The 24,807-nt window shown below is 44.6% G+C and overlaps 1 protein-coding gene and 1 long non-coding RNA gene across 6 annotated transcripts in view; both read left to right on the top strand.

Moving 5' to 3' along the window:
- ACER2 (alkaline ceramidase 2) overlaps positions 1–8,518 on the top strand; it is a 29,902-nt gene extending 21,384 nt beyond the window's left edge. For 3 of the 4 annotated variants that reach the window (XM_017646281.3, XM_017646280.3, XM_017646282.3), the window contains 2 exons: positions 293–430; positions 3,495–7,650. In XM_017646281.3, coding sequence (XP_017501770.1) covers positions 293–430; positions 3,495–3,681 — 325 coding nt within the window. In that variant the 3' untranslated portion in view covers positions 3,682–7,650. Of the gene's footprint in view, positions 1–292; positions 431–3,494; positions 7,651–8,054 lie in introns of those variants that run through there. The other variant, XM_073228444.1, reaches the window with a different exon arrangement.
- Positions 8,519–11,474: 2,956 nt separating this feature from the next.
- Positions 11,475–24,807, top strand: part of LOC108387904 (uncharacterized) — a 222,115-nt gene continuing 208,782 nt past the window's right edge. The window contains exon 1 of one of the 2 annotated variants that reach the window (XR_012127693.1): positions 11,475–11,910. This is a non-coding gene — a long non-coding RNA (uncharacterized lncRNA). The remainder of the gene's footprint in view (positions 11,911–24,807) is intronic. The other variant, XR_005061388.2, reaches the window with a different exon arrangement.

Below are 24,807 nucleotides of genomic sequence, written 5' to 3'. Positions count from 1 at the left end.
CAGGGGGAGAGGTTAGGAGTTCACTATGGACATGCTACATTTAGGTCTCTATCAGACTCCAAGTGGACATGTATAATGTGAGTCTGGAGTCAGAGAGATGTCTGGGTGAGGAGTATGGCTTTGTGAGCCATCTGTACATACGGCATTTACATCCACCAGCATGTGGAGAGATGGCGTGTCAGGTTAGAACTAATGCCGAGTGGCTGGGGAGATGTGAGGAACCAGAGAAGTGGCCAGTGGGGTGGGCAGAAACTAGGACTGACAGCGAGGTGCTCTCTGGATCCCTGTGCAGGTGTGACAACGTGCGTGTCTTTAAGCTGGGCCTCTTCTCCGGCTTGTGGTGGACGCTCGCCCTCTTCTGCTGGATCAGTGACCGCGCCTTCTGTGAGCTGCTGTCATCCTTCCACTTCCCCTACCTGCACTGCGTGTGGTAAGGCCTGGCTAAGGGGGGCTGGCTGCGGGACAGGGGCCTGCACCTGATGTCAGGCTCTAGTGTCCTGCAGGGTGCACAGTTGTGCACAGGCCTGAGTGCCCCTCTGTCCTCACAGAAGCAATCAGACACGGCAGCAACAGAAAGTATTGTGAAAAGCAGAATGGGCTCCAGGGAACAGGCTTAGCCAGAACAAAAACACCTGATGGTTTATGCTTCAGTTCTGTGGTTTCTTACCTCCAGCTCCATTATTAAAGCATAAAGGAGCTTGAAAACCGAATCTGTAACCTGAGCTCTAGCCACATTTCTAGAAGGCTTGGGACAGATGTGATAAGGGGCCAGACAGGGCCCAAGTGGCCAAATGAGGGCATTGCAGGTCATCCAGGGACAGTCTCAGCCATTCATTTTACAAGTGGAGACAGAGGTCCCAAGAAGTGCAGTGAATTGTTCAGAATCACCCACCTAGGAGTTCAATCAGAGGGCTTTGGAACATACTTTGGAATGCTCAGGATACTATTAAGTTAAAAAAAAAAAGCAAGTAGGTTACCAAACAGCCTGGAGATTCCTACACTCAGAAGGCCTAGGCGGAAATCGAGTGGTTCCTTCCTAGGCACTGCTTCACCTCCAAACCCAGGGTCACCTTCCCTCTCTGTCCTCCGGAACTTCTGATTGCCAAAGACAACAAGGACAGGAAAACTCTGCTTTACATTGTCCCTTGTACACTGAGAGCATCCAGGGAGGAATTCTAGTGGTAAGGAATTGGGAAAACTTTATTAGATCCAAGATTCAGAAGAAGCTTGACTTCTATCAGATGCCTAACACTATATGGTTTGAAAGAAGTTGCTTAAATAACCTGGAACATATGAACTTATATATTTCTCTCATGAGACTCAACCTGCTCTCAGTTTAAGGCTTCCAGAGCTGTTTGCAAAAGGCAAAACAAAAATAAAACACAAATGGTGCATTCCAGTCTTAGGATCCATCAGCTGATATTTCTTGGGTTCACCCTTGACTCACCAGTGAACTTATACACACTTTATAAACGTGTTGAGTTATAATTTATAGATTAAAAAACACATTTAAAGTGTATACTTTGATGAGGTTGATAACTATACACTGGTGTAGATATGACCTCATTCAGGGTGTAGTACATTTTTATTTTTTCAACTTCCCTGTTCAACATTAGGGATTTAAGTAAAATTTAAAAATCAGACTGTAACAACTTTGGCCCAACTTTGTTTCTAAATTTAATGTACTTTCTATTTTGTTTTTCAGAGTTGAACCATCTTTCTCTCCCAGCTATAAAATGTCATATTTTTTTTAGAACAAATTTAAACAACAGGGAAGTTTAGAAAGAGGCTCTCATAATTTTGTGCACCAAAGAGAGAGAACAATTACTAACAACCTAAGGTTTATCCTTCCAGATTTATTGTGTATATTTCTCTAATTCTACTTTTAAAAAACAAAAATAGCATCATTCTATACATGATGCAAATTAGTCCTTTTTTTAAACAAAATACTAGATTGTGGACAACTTTCCTTACCAATACATATATATTATCTTTATTTTTTGTGTCCAAGAAATACTTCACCATATGGATCCTTCATAATTCTTTTAACCAACCTCTCTGTTAATGCGTAGTTAGGTTGTTTCTAATTTTTCACTTTTGTAAACAGTCTTCTATGAGCATCTATAATATTTGTTTTTTACATGCCAGAATATTTCCTTAGGTTAAATTGTAATACATTTTGCCAAATCCAGGGAGATTGTATTAATGATCACTTCTTACTGAAGTCTGTATGACGGCATCTTTTACCTACACTGTCACATATGCTGGATATTATGAGCTCTTTTAGATCCTTGTGAATATGACTGACAAAAAATTATGTTTTATTTTTATTTCCCTGTCTTTTAAAAAAAGGTAGTATTGTCGTTGGGCATCTTTTCAAATGTAAATTTACAATATGTATTTCCTCTTTTGGAATATGCCTTTTAATTTTCTGTCTTCCCTGTGCAGTGTTTCTACTTTGAAAAATTTATACCCAGCACCTAGTGCCTGGCCCATGGTTAGACCATCATTATTGTTAAATAACTATGTCTTTATAATGCAGATTTGCAACATCTTTGTAAGTACAGAGACTAGCACACTGACACCTCCTGGAGGCAATAGCTAGCTTCAGTAATTATCCACAGGGGGGCAGTCTTGTTCAGGCCACCCTAGCCTGCCCATCCCCACCCTGATCATTTTAAAGCAAATCCCAGGGATCCTATGAAATTTTTTAGGGTTCTTTGTAATACAGGGATTTTGATGTTGTTATAAGGTGCCAGTAGTTCCCCCAGTCTCCCATTTGTCTTTCACTTTGTAATAATATTTTTTTGTCACACTGGTTTTACACTTTCATGTCCTTACATCTGCAGGCTTTTCCTTTTGGGTTTCTCAGCTTTGTCTCATTCTGAGAAAATTCTCCCCCACCAAGTTTATAAGAATATTCTTTTTAATGTATTTTTAAAATATTTTTTCAGTCTTTAGTTCATCAGGAGTCAGGTTTCAGTATAGGGTATAAAGAAGGATTACATGCCTTTAAATGGTCCCTTACTTGATGCCTTTACAGGCCTAGTGAAGAAATTAAAATAAAAGAGACTTCCCCTACGGAACTGCAAAAGCAGTTTAATTAGCATGAAAGTATTCCCAAGGAAGGGCATAAACTTCCTACACCCACTTGTTAAAGCGAGAAGGAAGGCTCTGATCAGGTGTGCTGTAGTGGCAAGGTGGTGCCTCCGTTTTAAGTCCTTGGACCTCAGTCTCTTGGTTGAGTTCCAAAGGCGTTTGCATGTTTGTTCCTATTATCAAACTGTAGTAGTTCATAATTTCCTAAAATAGGCCCTGTTTGCTCCTGATTTATAGTTCTCTTGCATCCCAGGGGTTGTCAGGCCCCCTTCAGCCCTAACTAACTGGAAGAGTTAGACTATCCTTACAGCCGGAGAGCTGGGTTGGCACGGAGGGAGGGCAGGCACCCCGCAGGCCCGCCTGTCTCAGGCTGTTGCCTCTTGTCCTCTTCACAGGCACATCCTCATCTGCCTTGCCGCCTACCTGGGCTGCGTGTGCTTTGCATACTTTGATGCTGCCTCTGAGATCCCAGAGCAGGGTCCCGTCATCAAATTCTGGCCCAGCGAGAAATGGGCCTTCATTGGTGTCCCCTATGTGTCCCTCCTGTGTGCCAGCAAGAAATCAGCGGTCAAGATCACATGATGGCAAGGCGGTGGCTGACTTCTTTGCTTGCTAACCCTCACTTGCCGGGCTTCATGGGCCAGCAAAGACAGCCAGGCCAGTTTGCTGAGGCGGGGAAGGGTCTGTCTTTAAAGAATTCTGTCCCCTTGAGCTCTAACTAGTGTGTCTGCGGACTGCCAGGACTCTGTGTGGGGAGAAATGCCTTCTCCTTTCCCAAAGATGGAAAGTTGTGGGGCTGAGGGGAGCGGAGTTGTCTTCTCAGAGCCACTTCCTGATCAGGTGGCTCTGGCTGGTGTGGTCCTGACAGAGCTGTGCCCTGAGGACCCCGTGCTGCACGATGCCTTGCTTCCTGAAGAACGTTTGCCTGCCTCAGACCCCACCATTCCCACATGCTCTCAGAGAAGACTCTCCTGGTGACAGTCAGACCCTGTGACAGACAAGCCCTTCTGACTCATGGAAGGTGCCAGAGATTTTTCCAATGGGGGAAACTGAAACCAAACCACACCAGTGGAACATGTACAGGGCTTGTGGCTAAGGAGGCTAGTTTTCCACTTGCAATTCTCAGTAACCCAGGTTTTACATGCATTTGTGAATTCTTTTATTACTACCTCTGCTGGGAGTTGAAGACTTGACTTCAGATGTGGATGAAACTAATAACAAAAACTGTTGCCAAAAATACACCCTACTTCAAACCAGTCTTACAAATGAGCATGATTTTTAAAATGTTTAGCCCCTGCCCAGCCAGGTAACCTCAAACACAGGGAAGAATAGCTATGGTGTGAGTATTCCATACACAGACCTACTTAACCCTTACTGCTGGATGTCTGTGACATTGCCAGAGCTCTTGTGACAATCGTGATGGGGGTCCTGGTTCAAAATTTGGAGCAAATGTGAAGTTTTGGAAACGTGTTCTCATTGGGATCCTCCTGTATGCTCTCCCATTCTGGAAATTATCCTCAAGAATCTCACCTCTTCTTTCTCTAATATTGACTGTGGGAATTGCACTCCATACTCTTGTAGTATGAGGGGCTTCCTGTGGTTTTCCGAGCATTTGACAGCTCGCTCTTCTCGAGTGCTGGAACAACTACACACTGGCTCTTGGGGTCACTGGTGCCGTGGGGCAAAGCTGTTGCCATCTGAGTTTCTCTCACCTGAAATGATGCTGGCTACAAGTAATCTCTTCACTGGGCTGAGTGGAAGACTCCACAACTGTGTTCAAGGTGTGAGGCAGAGTGGGTGACATCAGGGACCCTCGTTTTAACTCAGGCATTTCCTACTTTGCAACATTCCACTGTGGAAGAGGACAGGACAGGTATGTCCTGCGTGGACAGGAATCCTGTCACTAAGCAGCTAACAGTTGGGCATTAGCGGTTTTTGGCAAGTCCAGGAACTCTTTCTCTAGTTAGAATTTAAAAAGGATCTAAGGTGCGAAGTTCAATAAAGAACTAAATTTGGAGTTTAAAAATGAATGACTTTATTCTACTTAATGTGGTTTTCAAATAATTTTAGCAGCAGAACCTTGCTTGCAGTAAGAAATCATTATGGAACCCCAGTGTGTGAAACATGTATTTTATTCGCTTAAATTTATTTTAAGGTTAATCTTAAAGCATTTCCTTAATGTATCAGGCTGTGAAAACGCAAATGAACAAATTGGCAGTAGAAATGTTTTGTGTGTGGTTTTTGGAGGTTTAACTGCTGTTCTGAGGGTTCCTCAGTGATGGCAGCATTGTTCAACAGTGAAGGAGGAACCATTTCTCCCCATCAGGTAAACGGGTGGCTCCCTGGAGACCACCATCTATAGCCCCCCAGGCTTGGACCCTGCCTTGCTGGGAGTTTCTGATATCCTTTGGAAATAGGGATCGAATGCAACCCTGCTGGTAGTAGGAAGTAAGTGCCCTGACTCATGTGGCTATTTCCATCCCTCTTCTACAAATGACTAAGTTAAAATGTCAGAAGGAATGTTTTTGATATGAAAAAAGAAAATACCATTCTAGAGATTGGTAATAAGATGAGGGCTCAGAAAGAAGTGTGGAATGGAATATGTTTGAGGAGCACAAAACATACTTCTCCCTTTGAACAGGAGTCACTGTAGCTTGCCCGCACGGGATGGTAAATCAGGGAAGTAGGATTATCCCAGGAGTTAAACTTATTTTAAGTTAGCTTTATGGCATCATTCATATTTACATTTATATTTACATTTGCAGTGTTTTTATAGCACTTCATACTCTTTCAAAGAAAATTGGGAAACAACAGAAAAGTTGAGGAAGAAGAAAAAAAGTGATCTGTATTTCTGTTGCTCAAAGACAACCATTGTTAATATTTTGGTATATTTTCTTCTCTTCTTCATTTTTTCCCCCTGAATAGAGTTGTAAATAGATGATTTTTAGAGTCACTGGTTCATCCTGTATCTTGAATGGAATATAAATGCCAGTTGTGTATTTTTCATGAGGAGTGGCTTTCTGAATAGTGTGGAGTTAGAGATATACTTAGAGTGGCTCATCACTGGATTCTGAGACTCGCTGATGAGTCTTCATTTGTAACTGAACCTGACATGAATGTGTCCTAAGAAATACTGAACTAAATTCTGTTGTTTGATATGCTTCTGCATTTGGAGTGATGAGTCATAGAAAATTGCTGTGAAATACATGGCTTTACTGGTTTTGATGTTTTCAGATTTTTCTAAAGTAAATAGCTTATTAATTGATGTGCAATCAAGAATTCTTTCTCCCCTCCTGATAATGCAGGCAAGTAGAGGTTTGATATTTAGGAGTTAGCCATGCTGAATAACTGTGAGGACCTATCAGATTTTTGTTCTGGTTTTGTTCTAGAATCTGCCCGTGATCAATAACCAGCAGGAACTGGATTTAGGATATTAAAAGACAATATACTACTTACTAAGTGGCCATTTAAGTCAATTATTCTTGTTTTATAGTATTTGTTGATTTTTAGAAAAAAATCTTCCTCTTTATGATTATATAATAAGCAATTCAGTGAACACATGTAAGATGTATGGAGGGGAGATATCTAAATCTGGTAACAGCTACATTTTGGGTGAACTCTTTGCCTGTCCTGACAAGTACCTAAATATTAATTATGGATCAAAGATGTTCTGTTGGGGGACTAAGCTTGATAGTTATCAAGTGCATACTTTGTAAAGAAACCATAACCTATTGTTTATTGGATTACTCTGTTAATCTGGATTATTCTGTTTAAGGTGTGTTAAAATTTATCAATTCATCATGCTTGCACGAGCCAGTGCTATATTGGAGGCTACAGGACTGGGACTGGAGCCTTCTCTGGGTCTTTATCCTTTGGGGCTGATGTGGAACCAGCTCTGGGGGACAGGTGGGGGCTGAAGATGCCCGGCTGAAGTTCCCCCTCACAGCTCTTTTTCCCCAAATGAACGTGGACCTTCCACAGCCAGCTCTATGCTTGGTGCTGCTATTCCAGTTGGCCAAAGTGAAGTCTCAGGCAAGGCTGGGATTCTCAAAGGATTCGATAGACATTCTACTGACTTAAAAAAAAAAGTGGTCCCTACTCTTAAGGAACTAATTTTTGAATGGCATCTTTTCTTATATGTTAAACCAGATTTAAGACTATTTTATAAGCACAATATGTGATCAGAGCAGGTATAGTATTTTCAGATATATACCTTGTCTTATACTTTATATAAGGTGTGCCATATAGGGTGGTCTGCGCACCGGCTGTAGTAGAATTTAATCTCCATTACCTGGGAGTGATTTAAGGCCTTTTGAAATGGAGCTTTTGCACTTTATGCTCTTTTTGTAAACTATGACAGCTATGTTTGATATTAAAGTCATTGTAGCATTTTCTGTGAATGAGTATTTATATGTTTGTGTTTATTGCCAAAGTGATTTCTGAAATTTTAGCGGAAAATGCATTTAATGGATTGTACAGCAAAGCACATTTCCCTGATTTGTTAATGAATTTTAGGTATCCTGCTATTAAACATGCTTAAAATTTGCATAATTGTTGTTTTTTTCTCAGCTGGGAACAACCTAAATATTTCAAGTATCAAGTATCTAGAAGCAGTTTATTTTTATTAAGTTATATCATATGGATATAAAAGCCCAAATACAGAAAGCAACTCATCTATACTGGATTTTATCCTTCCTTTATGAAGGAAGATCACGTAACATGTCAAAATAGTAAATGACTTTAGCAGGAAACTTCTGTATCTACCTATTTATCTAATTTCCTGTGACAGAATTTTTACTAAATGATTCATAGGGCATCATATTTAAAAGAGAATTATTTAAAACAATAGTAATAAAAGAGTAACTGTAGTAAGAATATATCACTCAGCGAACACTGGATCAGCATTGTCAGTATCATTACAATGGTTTTTAAGATTTTTTTTCCCCTCTGGCCAGGGTGATGAGACAAGAGGCTGCCATAGAGCCTGTGACAATCTGACAGAAGCAGTGGGTCTTCTCCATCATATAATTTTCTGGGCATTCAGATGTCCCTAGAAGCCACCCAGGTAAAGAACTCCTGTGTGACAGGATGCTAAGCCAGGATTCAAATATTTTCTGGTGCTGAAGTTGGTATGGCTACAGCTCAGCTCCGTTTTGTCCCCTGCCCTCAAAGACCAGCACCCCAGCCTCCAGCCCCCTGACATCACCAGGGGCTGGGGAGTGGTGGTGGTGGTGGGGGGCAGGCCCAAGATGCTAGGCACTTAATTTTGAGTGTTCTGAACGAACTGGGAACTTCACGTCTTCCTCAAGTCTCTCTCCCGGTTATTAGTTTCACATGCTCCTTAAGGTGGTATCTGGATCTGTCTACTAGTCTATTTCTGTACTGTTGAATTTTTCCATAATAAATAATAAAAACATAATATTTTGGTATATTTCCTTCTCTTCTTTTTTTCCCCCCCAAATAGAGTTGTAAATAGATGATTTTTAGAGTCACTGGTTTATCTTATATCTTGAATGGAATATTTGAGTATTTGGGTGTCTGTCCTCCATTCTCTCTGGGATGGGGCTCAGCTTCCTTCCTGCCCATCTGAGGCCCCTGGCAGCCACGTCTCCCAGCTTAAGGTGTTATCTTTGTATCAAGCAGGTGCTTCTGTCTCTGGCCGTCTCCAGGCCTGGTGATGCCAGGCTCCCAGGAAGGCGTCTCTCTTGGTATGTATTCACAAAAAGGGAAGGATCAACATCACATGGGTTTTTATTGGTTGGTTTTATATTTCTCATTAAAACATTTGATTCTGCAGCTTTTACAATTGAGAACAGAGAACAACACTATGTAGAAAATGTAACAAGTACCAATAAAGTCAGTAGAGTTTATTTTGTGTTGGGGCTGGGAAAGTGGTGGAACAGAAGGCCAGGAGCAGAAGAGACAGAAAATGGACGGTGGCACTGTTGACAATCGCTCGAGAGGGATGCCGGCGAACAGACTGGCGTAACCTCCGGATGGGAGGGACCGGGAAGGACTCTTGGAGTAATATCTCCATCTTGTGGCCTCTTCTGGTACTGCTCCCAGGGCACACTGGAAGCCCTTCTCAGTTGCTGATATCCCAGAACTCAATCTCCTACAAGTTACGCAGCCTCTTTCTGGGTCCCAGTATGTTTCCCTGGATTTTTTTTCTCAAGAATCTCTTTGCATTTCTTTTCCACTCTTCACTTTCCCACGCAACTCATTCTTCATTCCCTAGGTGTTTGATCTTAGAATTTAAAAAATCTCCCAAGTACCATAAAGCAGATATTTTCCTGCATGTAAAACCAACTTGAGAGGAAGTTTTTTAAACCCACTGGAGTGAAATAACCTTTTGGAATAGCTCTGTTGACACAAATCAAATGCCAGTACAACCCAACAAATCTTTAAGACTGAATCCAGTTCGAACCAATGCTAAGCAAATGTCTGCCTTGTCCTAGTGATGGGCTATTTGCAGAGGGGTCCATGATGAATGTGGCAGCGAGTGTGTGGAGCGGGAGAAAGGCTGCTAATTCTGCTGAAATCCCTGTGTAACAGAAGAGTCAGTAGTGGGAGGCAGGCAGGAAAGAGTGGGGAGGTCGGGGTAGGGAGGAGCTGGAGTTGGAGAATTCTAAGCTTTAACTGATGCCCATGAGCCTTGTGTAATAAGATATAATCTCAGCCCAGTGCAAGAACTCGGGTATACTGCCTAGAAGTATTACTGTTTCCTTAATGTGGCTGTAACAAACCACACAAGGGAGGTTTTAGTATCTTCATATTCCGGATGAAGTCCTAAGGCTCCGTGGAGCTGAATATCTATCCCAAGACCACTGAGCTGGAAGCGGCTAAACTCTTCCCTTACCCTCAAACCTAGGCTGCTTCTTGTCTTTGTTCTGCCAGCAACAGAGGGACTGTGTCCCCTGTGCTGAGTGGGAAGAGTTAAGGGTGGGAGGGATGTGATATATATGTACGCGGCACCATCTGTGTAGGCCAGGTTTATATTATTACAGGTACCTTATCACAAGGCATTGCAAACCAATATTTGGTGTGGAAAACAGGTGGAGTGACTTCCTTACGGGCATGAAGCTGGTGAATGATAGAGGGAGGATGTCCGATGTCACAGTTCCTGCTCCCAGAGTCACTGTACGCGCTCACCTCTTCCAGATGGGGCCAGAGTTTCCTGTGGCTGTGGTTATGAATTAGCATCAACTCGGTGGCTTAAAACAGCAGTGTATTCTCACAGTCCAGCAGGCCAGAATTCTGAAATCAAGGTGTCAGCAGAGCTGGTTTCTCCTGAGGCACTGAGGAAGAGAATGGTTCATGACTCTCTCCTGGCTTCCAGTGGGCATGTAGATGCAGTTAATGTCGGCCTCCATCGATAGGTGGTTTCTTGCCCGGGCTCTGTGTCTGACTCTCCATCTCCTTTCTCTCATAAGGGCAGCAGTCTCGGGATTAGAGCCCACTGTCATCTGGTATGACCTCTTTTAACTAACTACATCTGCAAAGACCCTATTTCCATATAAGGTCACATTCTAAGGTTCCAGGGGGATGTGAATTTGGGGGAACAATATTCAGCCTACTAAACTATCCCACAAGCTTCTTCCTGCAATTGACAAGAACATGGGATCCCCTCCCCACATATTTAGCCAAAGGCACCAGAATCTAAAGTCTCAGAGCAGCCAGACCCTCACTGTACATACATGTACACACCTACTTATATACATACAAACCCGCACACCCAGGGCTTCCTCTTTCTCTTCCATGGTGCATGTTGGACTTTCCTGTAATACCTGTCATGCTCCCTGATCTGAACTGGGAAGTGTGCGTCCCACCCTTCAACCAGCTGTGGAAAAATACCTTGAGAAAGTGAGTTGTAGTAGCATTAAGGAGGGGAAGCTTGTGTGCTGAGGTAAGAAAGAATGGGTCTTAGGGAGCTTGCCTGGGAGTTCACTTGGCAGAAAAGTCCTCTGTCCTGGACATTTGGGGTGTCTGGCAGGGGGCAGTGAGCCTGCCACATGCTACCCCATCACCTCATCTTTGTACGGAGGGAGGCAAGCCCAGGGCTGATCTGGCAATCAGTGTCTATGAGATTAATTGATGGGCTGATGTTTACATTCATTCTCAGTCAATCAAATTCTAGAACAAGAAGTTCAAGGTATGGTAGGAATACCTTGCTGGTCAAGGAAGTCTTCCTGGGTTGGAAGGTGGTGTCCAAACTGAGAGCTGAAGGGTTGAGGCAGATAATGCCAGGTAAGAGATCTCAGGGGGCGGGATGGCGCCTTTGTCAGTTGCACCTGGTTTGGTCTGTGTGTGTGGAGTGTGTGTGTGTGTGTGTGTGTGTGTTAGGTTAGCAGGAGTCGTGTGTGTGTGTGTGTGTGTTAGGTTAGCAGGAGTTGTGTGTGTGTGTGTGTGTGTGTGTGTTAGGTTAGCAGGAGTCGTGTGTGTGTGTGTGTGTGTGTGTGTGTGTGTGTGTGTGTGTGTGTGTGTGTGAAGTTAGCAGGAGTCGTGCCCAGGAGTTGAAAATATCAGAAAGGGGGGCTTGACTCTACGAGACCCATTGTGATTGTGCTTGGCCACGCTGGAGAGACGCTTCCTGCCCGTGGGGACGGGATGCTCTTGGGCTAAGCTGGCGGTGGGGGTGGGAGCCTGCTGAGCGCGGTCTCTGGCGAATCTGCAGCCACGGGGCCCGGAGGAGCAGGCGAGCGTTCCAGGGCCGCCACCAGGGGGCAGTGCCGCCCAGCGCAGAGCGCAGCCTGGCCGGACGGCGAGGCGCAGCCGGTGCCCCGGCGGCCAGGAAACTTGCCTCCAGCGCAGGTAGGAGAGAGTTGTCCGGACGTGCTGCGGCGCGCCGTTGGGGTGTTAGCGGCCGAGCGGCCGTGGCTGACTGCTGGCTGCAGCACCCCGCCCCCGCCCCGAGGGCCAGGGCCGCGCCCTGCGGGGAGCTTAAATCCCGGCTTCCGGAGAGGAGGTTTACCACAAAGTGGTTGGCATTCATGCTGCAGGGCGCCTCACTGGCCCCGTCCACAAGGCCTTGCTCCTATTTTCTTTAAAGAGACACCCCAAAAGTGTATAATGTTTCAGGTTTCACAAACCCAGGCTCTGCTTGTGGGCGGTTCTGCTCCGGAGTTTCAGTTTGGTTCCCTCCTGAGCGTCTGGATTTCTGACTCAGAAGCTCCGCCAGCAGCTGCCCAGACCCGGTGCAAGCGCCCGCACAGAGCAGAGGCAGAGGTCCTCGCTGGGAGAGAGAGGGCTCAGCAGGGTGGCCAACCTTATCTGCTTGCACATTTCTCACCCTCAAGTAACAGCACTCTTGGCCTGTGACATCCTGGGGGGAGCTTCTTATTTTCTGAGCCGCTGTTCTTCCCTCTGGAGTACCTGCATGTGGAGCCGGTCTCCCAGCCTTGGGACTATTGATACTCTCTGATAGTTATTGATACTGGATAGTTCTCTGTTGTGGTGGTTATCCTGTAAACGGTAGGATGTTCGTTTAGCAGCATCGCTGGCCTCCACCCACAGAGATGACAACAGCGACCCCCCCTTATCACAACCCAGAATGTCTCCAAACATTGGCAAATGTCCGCCAGAGGACAACACTGCCCGTGGTTGACAACCACTGGTTAGAGAGATTTCTCTGGCCAGGAGGCCTGAACAATTTCAGCCTCCCCTTTCCATTGCTGGTTATGAGTTAAGTCTAAAGTCTTTTCCAGGGAGTTTGAATTGTGGCCCATATAACCCTCTTCCTAGATTTCTACCTACAGGGGCTGGCAGGTTCCACAGCTTCCATGCGTTCAGTTAAAGCTGTGGTCCAAGGTGGGGGGCAGTGGGGCCCAGCAGGCTGGACACACGAGGTAGAGATCTGAGTCCACTTGAGGAGGGGGTGGGGGCCTTTTCTTCCTCCAGTGGCCACAGGCTGCAGCCCCAAGAGCTGTGGAGAAAGCAGCTGCTGGCCTGAACTGGGGTGCCATGCTCACCTCCACAGTATCCATCTTCCAACCACTGGAACATTAAAGCTGGGTGGGATCTGAGGGGCCATCTAGTCCAACACTTGGCCCCTTCCCTTTAAAAAATGCTTAAAATGAGAACTCGAGGCCCAGTGCCCCAGAGGACCCCTTTCAGTGTGACATAGCTATTAAAGTTGAAGCAGGCCCAGGTTCCAGCCTTCTGAGTTCCAGCCCAGGGCTTTTTTCTGCTACATGCACAGCATCTCAAAACGCCCCAGTTAAAATGCAATCTTCTTGGAAGACAGATACCATAATCTATAGAGTGATTGATCATGTAACAAATTACCCCCAAACTAAGTGGTTTAAAACAAAAATAGACATTTGCTATGTCTCAGTTTCTGAGGGTCAGGAATTAAGGAGCAGCTTGGCTGGGCAGTTCTGGGTCAGGGTCACATCAGAGTTTCGGTCAGGTGATGGCTGGGGGTTTTGAGAATGAGATGTTGTCAAGAATTAAGCCTCAGTTTCCTCATTTGTAAAATGGAAATAATAATAGAGGTTACTTTATAGGGCTGTTAGGAGGATTAATGAAGTAATCCTTGAGTGGTACAGACTACCAGTTGCCTACCCAAGATCAGTTCCGTCCTCTTTCTTTGCCATAGAAGCTCCTACTTTCAGCTGTGATGAAGGCTGTCTAGAATAAAAGGTTGGAAAATGTAGCCTTTTTTTTTTATGCCTCAGTTGCTTCTGTTTGAAAAGATACAAATCAAAATCTTACATGTGGATGGAACTCTTTAATATGTGGCAACTTTCAGGAAACTTCCTGTGATGGTTAATTTTATGTGTCACCTGGGTTAAGAGATACCAGGTAGTTGTAAAACATTATTTCTGAAAGTGTCTGTGAGGGCATTTCTGCAAGAGATTAGCATTTGAATCAATAGACTGAGTGACAGAGATCCCCCACCAGTGTGAGTGGTCATCATTCTGTATGTTGAGGGCCTGAACAGAACAAAAAAGACAGAGGAAGGGTGAATTTGCTCTCTGCTTGAGCTGGGACTGTCACCTGTCTTGTACTCAGACACTGGTGGTGTTGGTTTTCTGGCTATCAGATTCAGACTGGGACTTAACACGATTGGCTCCTCTGATTCTCAGGGCTTTAAACTTAGACTGGAATTACATCACTGGCTTTCCTTGGCCTCCAGCTTGCAGATGGCAGATATGGGACTTCTCAGTCTCCATGATTTCATGAGCCTATTCCTCGTAATAAATCCCTGTGTATGTATGTATGTAAGTATGTATCTATCCACCCATCCACCTACCCAGTTGGTTCTCTTTCCCTGGAAACCCTAATATACCTCCTTTAAAAACAACTATCTCCATTTATTCCTTTTATATGTTGCCCTTCCACTGTTCTGTTTTCTGGAATGTGAATGTGGTGGCTGGAGCTCTAGTTGCCATTTTGAAACATGAGGACAAACATCATACCCTTGGGATGACAGAGTGATAGATTAGAAGGAGCTTAGATTCCTAGAAGTTTTATGTAGTTTCTATACCAACCCTGGGCTGCCTATGTGATAGAGAAATAAAATTTTGTTTAGGCAACTGTTATTTCAGTTTGTCTGACTCATGCAACTGAACTGAACATCCCACCTGATTATGCCTTCAGCAAATGCCTGGGAGTCAAGAGGTAGTCAGTACATTGGTAAGTCATTTGATTATTCAATCCTGGGGTTAGAGCAGCATATCAAATCTCATAGCTTGGATGTGGGGACTATAAAGGGGATGGCCAGGATGGTAGAGAAAGGAGCCAGGAGACCTGGGTCTTACTTTCAACTCTTCTCTCTTAGGCTTCATTTTATTTTCTTTAATGAAGAGAGGCAGAACTAGTGCAGGAGTTTTAATCTATTTTTAGCAGCAGAAATTGTTTTTAACATTGAAGCCAGTATATAAAACAAATGTCAGTGGCATTTCTGATCCATTCAATTCTTTTGGTTCCATATCTAAACTGCCCTGGGGTGATTCTCATAAGTATCAAAGGAGTATAATTTGAAAAGCACAGAACTGACTGACTCCCCAGGTTGTGTCCAGGAGCAACAGTGTGTGACTCTAAGACGCTGAACTGGGGAATTTGTTCAGGCTGTCTAGAATGAGCCACAGTCTGGGGTCAAGGAGGTGTCAAGCCTTTCACTGTCCTGAGAATGTGAGTGTGCTCTAAGTATGCTGCTGATGGAGTCTGTGGCTTAATCTTACATGAAGGAAGGCACAAGAACTCAGGATCAGGCGACCTCAAGAATCTTTTCCCCTTTGCAGTTCTAGGCTGTATATCACAATGTATTAGCCAGAATTTGGTCGATAGCATCTAAAACAACTGGAATGTGTGAAACTTCATTTTGTTTGCTGCGGGATTGAAAATGTTTGCTGCCTCTAGACACCTAATCCGCTGGTAAAGGAATTATGTCACAGATCATGAAATAGGGCTCAAGACATAAATCCTTCACTTGAAAATTGTATTTTACAGCAATATTTCTACTTTACAGCACAGTCTAAGGCACAAACCCATTGTCACGGTCACTGCTCATCACTGGGGTCAAGGATTGTGTACTTCATCCGTTTGAGGATGGGATGAAGTAATCTGCAGATATTCAGTGAATAGGTCATTGACTAATTGTTTCTTATTTAATGGCCAATGTGGGATTGTATGATTGAATTGATGAAGATTTGGGTAAGGAAGTGAGGCCTTTGAATATAGTTATATACTGGTATCGTTATGTAACACACAAATGTTTAAAAAATGTTTTAAGTGGTTGAATCTGATCTTGTCCTTAAAATAGCAAACATCCATACATGTGCCTGGTATCTGGCATGGCTGCCTCCTCAAGGCCTTCTCAAGCCTTAGTGTTATTGCGTCCTCACAGCAGCCTGAAGTGGGTGCTAGTTGTGCCCATTTGAGGTCAAGATGGTGGTTCTCCGCAGTCCCCACCTGGCGTGCCTATTGGTCACAGAGGCTGGTTTCCTTTCAGGAAGAGAAGCATATGAGCGTGTGGAGAGGAAAAGCCTTGGGGCGATGAGGGCACAGAATCTTAGTAATAGCCTATGCAAAGTGTGAAAGAGCCTTGTAGAAAATTCTGATAAGCCCAAGGGGATGTGCCATTCTGAGAACCACAAATGTGTTCTAAAACTGAGCTAACCTGGAGGAGCAATGGGGGAGAAATGTTCATCAGAGCAGCTTTTGATTCCACACTTCCACTCCTTCAGTCTGGAGTCCAGGATGGTACCCCAGTTCCTTCCAAAGCCATTCTTAATAGAAGTCCTCTTACTTTTAGTTTTCCCCAGAATTGTGTTAACCAACCACTGGGTTTGACAGGCTGACTGGGGAAGAGAGGTGCAGCTCTGACTTGAACTTGGGGAGTTCTGGCCCCACCTCTGTAATGGCTTTGTGAGTCTGGGCAGGTGGAACTGCTTGTAGACTGGGAAGGGGTATGTATAAAAGCAGAGGGCGAATACCCACAGTGCTCTTCAGTGAATAATGGCTCCAGCTGGTGACAAGTGACCTTGCTGATACAGACAAGAGAGCCAGGAATGTTTAGTGATTACACAATACCTCTGGCTCAAGGGGACATCTCTGGGCAAGCTTATGAACTCCACCAGCCGGTCCTTCTCTAGGTCCCCTTGTCTCCTTCCCAACTGCACCCCATCCACGCTGCCCCCCCTCCCTTTAGGCTCCAGTACTTCTATTCCCTTTGCCTAGCATAGCTTTCTCCCTTTCCCACATATTTAGCACCTTTATTTCTACTTTCCTTCAGGATTCTGTTCACTTATCACCTCCTCCAGGGAGCTTTCCCCTGATTACCCCCCAAACCACATTACCAAGGTGGGCTCATGTGCTCTTCCTCTGCTTCCATGTCAACCTCTGCTTTCCCACCGTGGGGCACATGGCACTGAATCTGCCTTTCTCACTGGGGAGCCTAGGGCTTTTCATCTCTTCCTCCCCGGGTCCTTTGTAGCCTTGTAAGGCCACTGAGTGTTTGAACTGGAAGGGATCTTAAATCTCTTGTATCACATCTTCATTTTACACAGGAAGAAGTGAGCTCAGAAAGATTCCTGGATTAGCTCAGTGGCCTCACAGCTACTTGGTAACAAAGCTGAGCCTGGAACTCAGGTCTCCTGACATCATATACCTTGTTCCTACTATATGGAATTAGTGAGACCAGAGTTAGAATGCTGGTGCATCCCTGTACCCGTGGTGTGGCTTTGGACAACTTTATATCTGAATGTGTTTGCACATATGGAAGATGAGAATAATACTGGAGGCCACACATGGCTGCTGTGAGGATTGGCGAGCCCAGGGTGAACAGAGGGCTCAGTGCTTGGCATAGAGAACAGTGGTGGGGTTATGAATTCAAAACGAGGCAGCTGTTGTTATTATCTGAAGTGAGTGAATTGGATCCATTATACTGATGTGGCACCATTATTTAAATCGTGCATGGGTCACCCGCTTCCATGCAAGCTCCATCAGGGAAGGTCTGTGTTCAGCTGTGGCTGTATGTCTTAGCTTAGAACAGTGCCTGGCACATAATGGGTGCTTGGTGAATGTTGGTTGAACAAGTAAAGGAATGAGGTACAAGGAGACCCATGGGATGGTTGGATCTCGGTGGCCAGTCCAACGGCCTCTGGTTCAGGCTTCTTCTTTGCCTTAGAACTTGGCTAGTTTGTGTCCCAAAAGAGCCTTCCCTCATCTCAAACCAGGGGACTCTGAACATTTTTCACCAAGCATCCTTTGTCATATGTTTGAGGAAAAAGTTATTTCTCTTGAAGAAAGAGGAAGAATGGAGAGAATGCCTCGTCTTAACCTCCAGCGACAAATGGAGCCTGAAACACACACGCCTACATGGCTCATGTTCTCAGGAGAGAGAGGCAATAACAGGGCATCTGGAAAAAACTCAGTTCAAGCCAAATTTGTGTCAATTCCTTCTCTGCCAGTCTGTGCCTCCCTGCTAATGAAGTATAACAAGATGACAGTTCTACCCCATTTTCTCCCTTTTCTTCTTTCCAAAGAAAACTGATGACAAAATAATTTAAAAGACACCAGGGGAAAAAACCCTGGTCCGCAGACCAGCATTTATCTATGATAACCATATCCATGATGGAAATGTTCTATAATTTGCACCATCTGGCATGTTAGCACCAGCCACATGTGGCTACTGAGCGATTGAAATGTGACTGGTGCAGTTGAAGAACTGAGTTTTTTAAGTCAATTCAATTTAAATAAATATGAGTAGTGGCTACCAAGCATGGTAGACAGTGGACAGTGAAGCTACATGGAGGAGGGGTGGGAAGGGGTCTGATCCTGGAAGTCTTCATTTGGCCCTTTTCCAGGGACCAGAATCGAGAAAAGACTCCCAGCTTTTCTATGCTTTTTAACCTAGATGCCCCTTGACCAGCTTAGAGTTACAAATGAAGTGACATTCCTTTTAATAATCAAACCACATGACTATGAGCCCTTAACCTGTCTCTTCCTCTTCTCTTGTGCAGGAGTTCTTCCTTCTGCGAACCCCCTAAACCCTCTGGGCTTCCTCTGTGCGAGGATCGTTGTGATTATCCTCGCCCTCAGGAGAGAAAAACCAGTCCTGACTCTCTGGCTGCTGTTACCACCTCTGCCACTAGGTGTCACCAGTGGTCCCACCGCCCACCTCTGGAGGAGGCAGGCAGGGGTTGCACGGTGGGACAAATAAATGATGGATGGGGGCTGGAGGTGGAGAAGGAAATCAGCTTCCTGAGGGGGTGGATCTCAGCCCGACACCCTGCTAGAAGCACCAAGCCAAGTACTGTTGTATGGGGAAGGTGTAGGGGAAGCAGGATGGGGCCTGAGCCATTTGCCTCTGGGCTTGTCCTAAGGGGTACTTCCTGTGGAGAGCCTGCTGAAAGAAGCTGTTGGAACTCCTGCTGTCTTGTCGCAAGGGACCTCAGCAGCCAGCCCCCTCATAGAAGGAAAATTTTTTGATGCAAGTGCTCATCTTGCTGAGTGCTTGATCTCCCAGTTCCCCTGGAAGGGAGTTGTTCTTCCAGCAGGAGGGGTGGATGGGCCTGGGGCCGGGTCCCAGCACCACCAGCCACTTCTGGTGTCACTCAGGGGAGTGACTCAACCCCCACCCCCCAGCACCTGCACCAGAGAGAAAATAAAGACCATTTTTATTTTTGTCTCCAAGACGAGATTTCAGTTTCCTGACAGTTCACCACACAGTAGGGTTTCACATCTTGCTAGCTGATAGAAGGCTAGTTTGACGGTTATTAATATAGGTGGAAAAACTATTTTCTTCCCAAGTGAGATTCAGTGATGCTCACCTCCCACCGCCAACTTTCTGGGGCAGAGACTAGAGTTTGGCTGCAGCCTGACCTCCAGCCAGTTACTTATTTGGGTATGCCACTTAATTCTTCTGGGCCTGTTTCCTCATCTGCAAATTTTTGGGAATATTTACCTTTCAGATGGTGTGATGGTTAATTTTTTGTGTCCAGTTGGTTGGGTTGCAGGGTGCCAAGATATTTAGTGAAACTTTATTCTGGGTGTTTCTGTGAGAGTGTTTTGGATGAAATTAACTTTAAATAGAATGCTCTTCATAATGTGGGTGGACCTCATCTAATCAATTGAAGGCGCCTGAATAGAACAGAAAGACCAGCCTCCTTCCAGCAAGAGAGAATTCTCTGGCGACTGCCTTTGAACTTCACCTGCTCTTTCAACATTAGCTCTTTTTGGTTCTAGAGCAGACAGCCTTTGGAGCCGAACTGCAACACTGTCATTCCTGGGAATCCAGGCCACCAGTGCAACATGCAGATTTTGGATTTGCCAGTTTACATAAATTCATGACCCAATTCCTTATAATAGGCCTTTCTCTTGTTCTCTACACACACACACACACACACACACACACACACACACACACATCCTATTGGTTCTGTTTCTTTGGAGAACCATACAGATAGACACGAGGATTAACTGAAATATAGTGTAAGAGTATCCGGTTCTGGACCCAATGGATTAAGGTGCTCAATAAATACTACTTTGTTGCCTAACCTCTCAGTTCTCTTGGTCAGACGTTAAACTGAAGGGGAGGAAAAGTACTTATATGCTGGGTTTAAATCCACTGGTGATTTAATGGACTGCCTGGTTTTTGTCAAATTATTCCTGTGATGCAGACATTGCCTGGGGTACCTCCTACTCCACGTGGCTCCATTCTCCCAAGACTTAGAAAAAGAGGCATGTAGCTTTACTTTGTTCCTTGTCACTAATTGCTCCTGGGAGGGGGGGGGTAAAAGGAGGAAGAAGGTAATTCCCTCCTCATTCTCAAATAGCCTCTATTAAGCCACATGTATTTGGAGCCTGAAAGGTGAGGGGGTGGGTTCATTATGCTTCTTTAGATACAGAGACCTCTTTTCAATTGCTCTTACCAATGGATAGCAATTAGAATTATTTTTAACATATTTGAAAACTTTTTCCTGTTCCACATTGGAAATCTAAAGTGTTTTGCTACTGTTAACTTTTTTCTTATTTATGAGTAACATTCTAATAAAAAAGAAATCCCCATTACACTACCACATTTAGGACATTTTAAAACTATTCTCACAGTACGGAGCTTAGAATATGTATGGGTTTTCTATTGCAGCATAACACAATACTGTTAAGTTCAGCAGTCCAAGCCACCACTGTCTCCCAGTTTGGAGATCAGAAGTCCAGGTGCGGTGAGGCTGGCTCCTCTGTTCAGGGTCTCACAGGACAGAAATCAAGGTGTCTGTCAGGATGTTTGCTCATCTGGAGCTCTTTGTTTCCCTTCTGGGCTTATTCACTATGTTGTTAGGATTCAGTTACTTGTGGTTGAAGGACTGACAGTCCTGTTTTCTTGCTAGCTCTTGGCTAGGGGATCTTTCGGTGCCTAGAGGCCACCTGACCCTCCCTGTAGGCCCTTGCACTCTCATACTCTGAATAGCTCTTAGAGAAGGGCCTGATTCTTTTTAAGGGCTCACCTGATTAGGTCAGGCCCACCCAGGATGATCTCCTTTTGATTAACTTAAATCCAGGTGATTAGGAGACTTAATTATATCTGCAAAATCTCTTCCGCCTTTTCATAACATAATGAAAGGATATAACATATAACACAATGCTTCATATTCACTAGCCCCACTCCCACTCAAGGAAAGGGGATAATACAGAGTGTGGACACTTAGGGGCAAGGACCTTGGGTGCTGTGTTCACTTCCTAGGGCTTCCCTAACAAGTAGCCTAAACTGGGTAGCTTAAGCTACAGAATTATTGTCTCGCAGTTCTGAAGTTTAGAAGTCTGACATTAGGGTGTTGGCACAGTGATTCCTTCTGGGGGCTCCGAGGAAGAATCTGCTGTGTGCCATTCCCCTTGCTTCTGGGGTAGTTTGCTGGCCTTCTTTGGCATTCCTCAGCTTGTAGAGGTGTCACCCCAATCTGTCTTCCTTTTTACACGGTTGTGCGTCACCCTGTGTGCCTGTGTTCAAATTTCCCCCCTTTATAAGGACACCAATCATGTTGGATTAGGGGTCCACCCTCTTCCAACATGAATTTAATTACATCTACTATGACCCTATCAAAATAAAGTCACATTCTGAAGTTCTGGGGGCTAGGACTTCAACCCATGAATTTTGGGGGATGCAGTTCAACCCATAACAGGTGCTTAGAATTCTGCCATCCACAGCCTGCCTAGCATTACTATCATCATCAATAAGCACTGGTTCCTTTTAATTTCCCCATCCCCATAGTAAAAAAAAAAAAAAGCCCCAGATTTACAATATTTTACATATTCCATTTCCTTTGTCCTTTTTCCATCAGCTGGGATAAGAAGAATTAAGGGTGTGGGGATGATTGCCCTGGTTATGAAAATAGGCTTTGGCTCAAAGTTTTCAGCCAGCAGAATCACAAGTCTTGAGGTCTTTAACCTACCTGAGCCCTGGAAGGGTCCGGGGCACTAGCCTTTCTCCCACCGTCACTCTGGTTTTTCTGCAGCTGCTCATGGTGCTTTCTGTCTGACCACCTGGTGACCTTAATCACTGTTGGAGTTCCTCTTTCAGAGAGGGCTGGGATGGGCCTTTTCATGCTACCACACAGCCATTCCTCTAGTCCCCGCGGACCCTTTCTTCTGACTTCTAAACCAGAGGTGGGTAAACTATGTCCCACAGGCCAAATTGGCCCACCTCTGCCCTAGTGCTCATAAGCAAAGAATGGATTTTTGTAATTTTTTAATGGGTCAGAAAAAAAATCAGCAAAAGAATATTTCACGACATCTGAAAATTATACAAAATTCAGATTTCACTGCCCACAAGGTGTCACTGGGATACAGCCACACTTGTTTGTGTGCATGTGGTGTACAGTGGCTTACCTGCAGCAAAGTAGGCAGTTGTGACAGGAAACGGTATCAATCACAATGCCCAAAGCACTGCTCTCTGGGCCTTTAAAGAAAACGTTTGCCAACACACATTCTAAGTGGTGCTGTTTGTTCAGGATGCTCCTGGACCCTCCATTCTAGTTTTCATTTTGTCTTCTGTGCTACTCAGTAAACCCATCTGGTCCCGACTCAAATGTTATCTGTATATTGACGACTACACAGAGCTACAAACTCATATCCAATCCTTCTCTTCCTGGGTGTCCAGTCCTTTCCCTCCTTGAACCCTTTGACCCCCAACAGTCCACCAGCGGGTCTTACTGGTCTTGCTGCCATAACATCTCTTGAATCTACCTGCTTTGCCACCCCTGTCCCCCAAGCCAGCACCCTCCCACCTGGGCCACCACCCCACCCTCCCCTGTCTCACCTCTCTCCTCTTGTCTGATGTATTCTTCATGTAGCAGCAGGCTATGGTCTTAAAAAATATATATCATGCCACTCCCCAGCTTTAAACCAAATGTAGCTGCCCACTGCTCCTAGAAAAAACCCCAAACTTCTTACTGTGACCTCCAGGCCCTGCAGAATTGGGTCCTGTCCCTTCTCCATTCTGATCTTGTGCCACGTGCCCTTCACTCACCAACTACAGCCACAATGATTTTCTTTCAGCTCTTCAAATCTGTCAATCCCTTTCTCACCTCAGTGCCTTTTTGCTTCCACCTTCTGGAATGTTCCTCCTGCTCTAATCATAACCAAGTCTTACTCATTTTTCAGGTCCCAGATTACACATTGCTTCTTCTGTGGTCTTCCCTCGCCCACTGAGCTAGGGTAGCACTTCACATTCCCCATTTCTCTCTGTGCTGACACATTGCTTATTTCCTTGTTGGAACGTGTCAATATTTGTAATTATTATATTTAATCAGTTTACTTGTTTCTCTTTCACTGGTATATAAGCTTCAAGGGAGCAGGGAGTATGTCTGTCTTCTCTATTGAATCTTCAGTGCTTCACATAGTGCCTTTCATATAATGAGTTACTAATACTTATAGAAGTAATTAATGAATGGGAATTGGAGGGGGCAGTGGTGCTAGGGAAGCATCCCAGCAGGCTAGAAGTCTGAAATCGAGGTAGTATTTTTAAAAACAATTCAAAGTGTTTATGGTTGCCAAGGCGTTGGCCAGTCACGCACTTGTGCTTCCGTAATGGTTGCTCATCCACAGTAACTGTTGTCAACTGGCCTCCTGCCCCGTGGCCCCAGATACCAGCGTTATAGCCTCACTGAGGGGTGGGGGGCTCTCCTTCAGGGCTGCAACTCACCAGCACCACTCTGCTTTCTTATTTTAAAAAAAGTACAAATACAGAAAACCATACAAATGTGTGACTTCATGAATTAGGCACACCCCTGTGTAACCACCACTAGGTCAGGAAACAGACCTTTGCCTCCATTCCAAGTACATTTCCTATCCTTTGTCCATGACATGTAATCAGTCTCCTACTTTTGTAGTTCTTTCTTTTCCTTACCCAAATGTGCATCCATAGACACCAGTTTCATTTGGGACTTTTTAAAAGCTTTGATATGTCTTACGTCCCTTTCAATCTTTTATTTTATAACGTAGGGGGTTTTCCTACCATCTTTTTAACTTTCCTTTTACTCTACTGTAGAAGAACCTGGTTTTTGTGACCTGTAGAGGCCCCCAGTCTGGATTTGCTAACTGCATATGGGCGAATAGCTCAGCAAGCTCTGGCAGTGGGAAGCTGGATCTAGAGACAGACTTGGACTCAGGTTTGATTCCTTTGGTGAAACTATGGGAGGCTCTTCCTGTCTGGCCACTCTCTTCTCATGGTGCAAGTGATGTGAGCAGCCACTGATGCTGCAGGTCTATACCTAGTAATTCACTGGCATTTGCAAAGTAGTGATATTCTGTCATTCCTTTTTTCATTTAATGGTTGGAGTATTTTTAATGAAGAAAAAATTCCCTTCATCTAGTATTTGGTGATAAAGATTATATAGGGAGGGCAGGATAAGTCTTTAATTCTTCCTTGTTTACCACTCTAAGATTAAAAAATTTGTTTCCTAGAATCCTCCAAAAAAGGACCAGATATATGTAATTGTGAACTCATGGATTTAAACATATCTGATGGATGTCAAGCCATTCTGGTTATCATTTATAATAAAATCGTTCCATCTTTGGCTAGTGGGAGTCTCTTCAAGTTAGTTCTTGAGGCCCTGTTTTGTTTTTTTTTTTTGCATTTCAAGACTTAACCTAGGTTCTAGGGATGATTATAGCTAGTGGCTTGGTCACTGAACCCCTTGTTCTGAGCCCTTTTCAGGGAACAGAGCTCATGGACGAGTCTGAATGTCATGCAGAGGGGCTAAGAAT

The sequence above is a fragment of the Manis javanica genome, chromosome 2, assembly GCF_040802235.1.
Source record: "Manis javanica isolate MJ-LG chromosome 2, MJ_LKY, whole genome shotgun sequence".
Classification (NCBI taxonomy): Eukaryota; Metazoa; Chordata; class Mammalia; order Pholidota; family Manidae; genus Manis; species Manis javanica.
The sequence above is the reverse complement of the archived record's forward strand: the minus strand, read 5'-3'. Positions and strand labels throughout refer to the sequence as shown.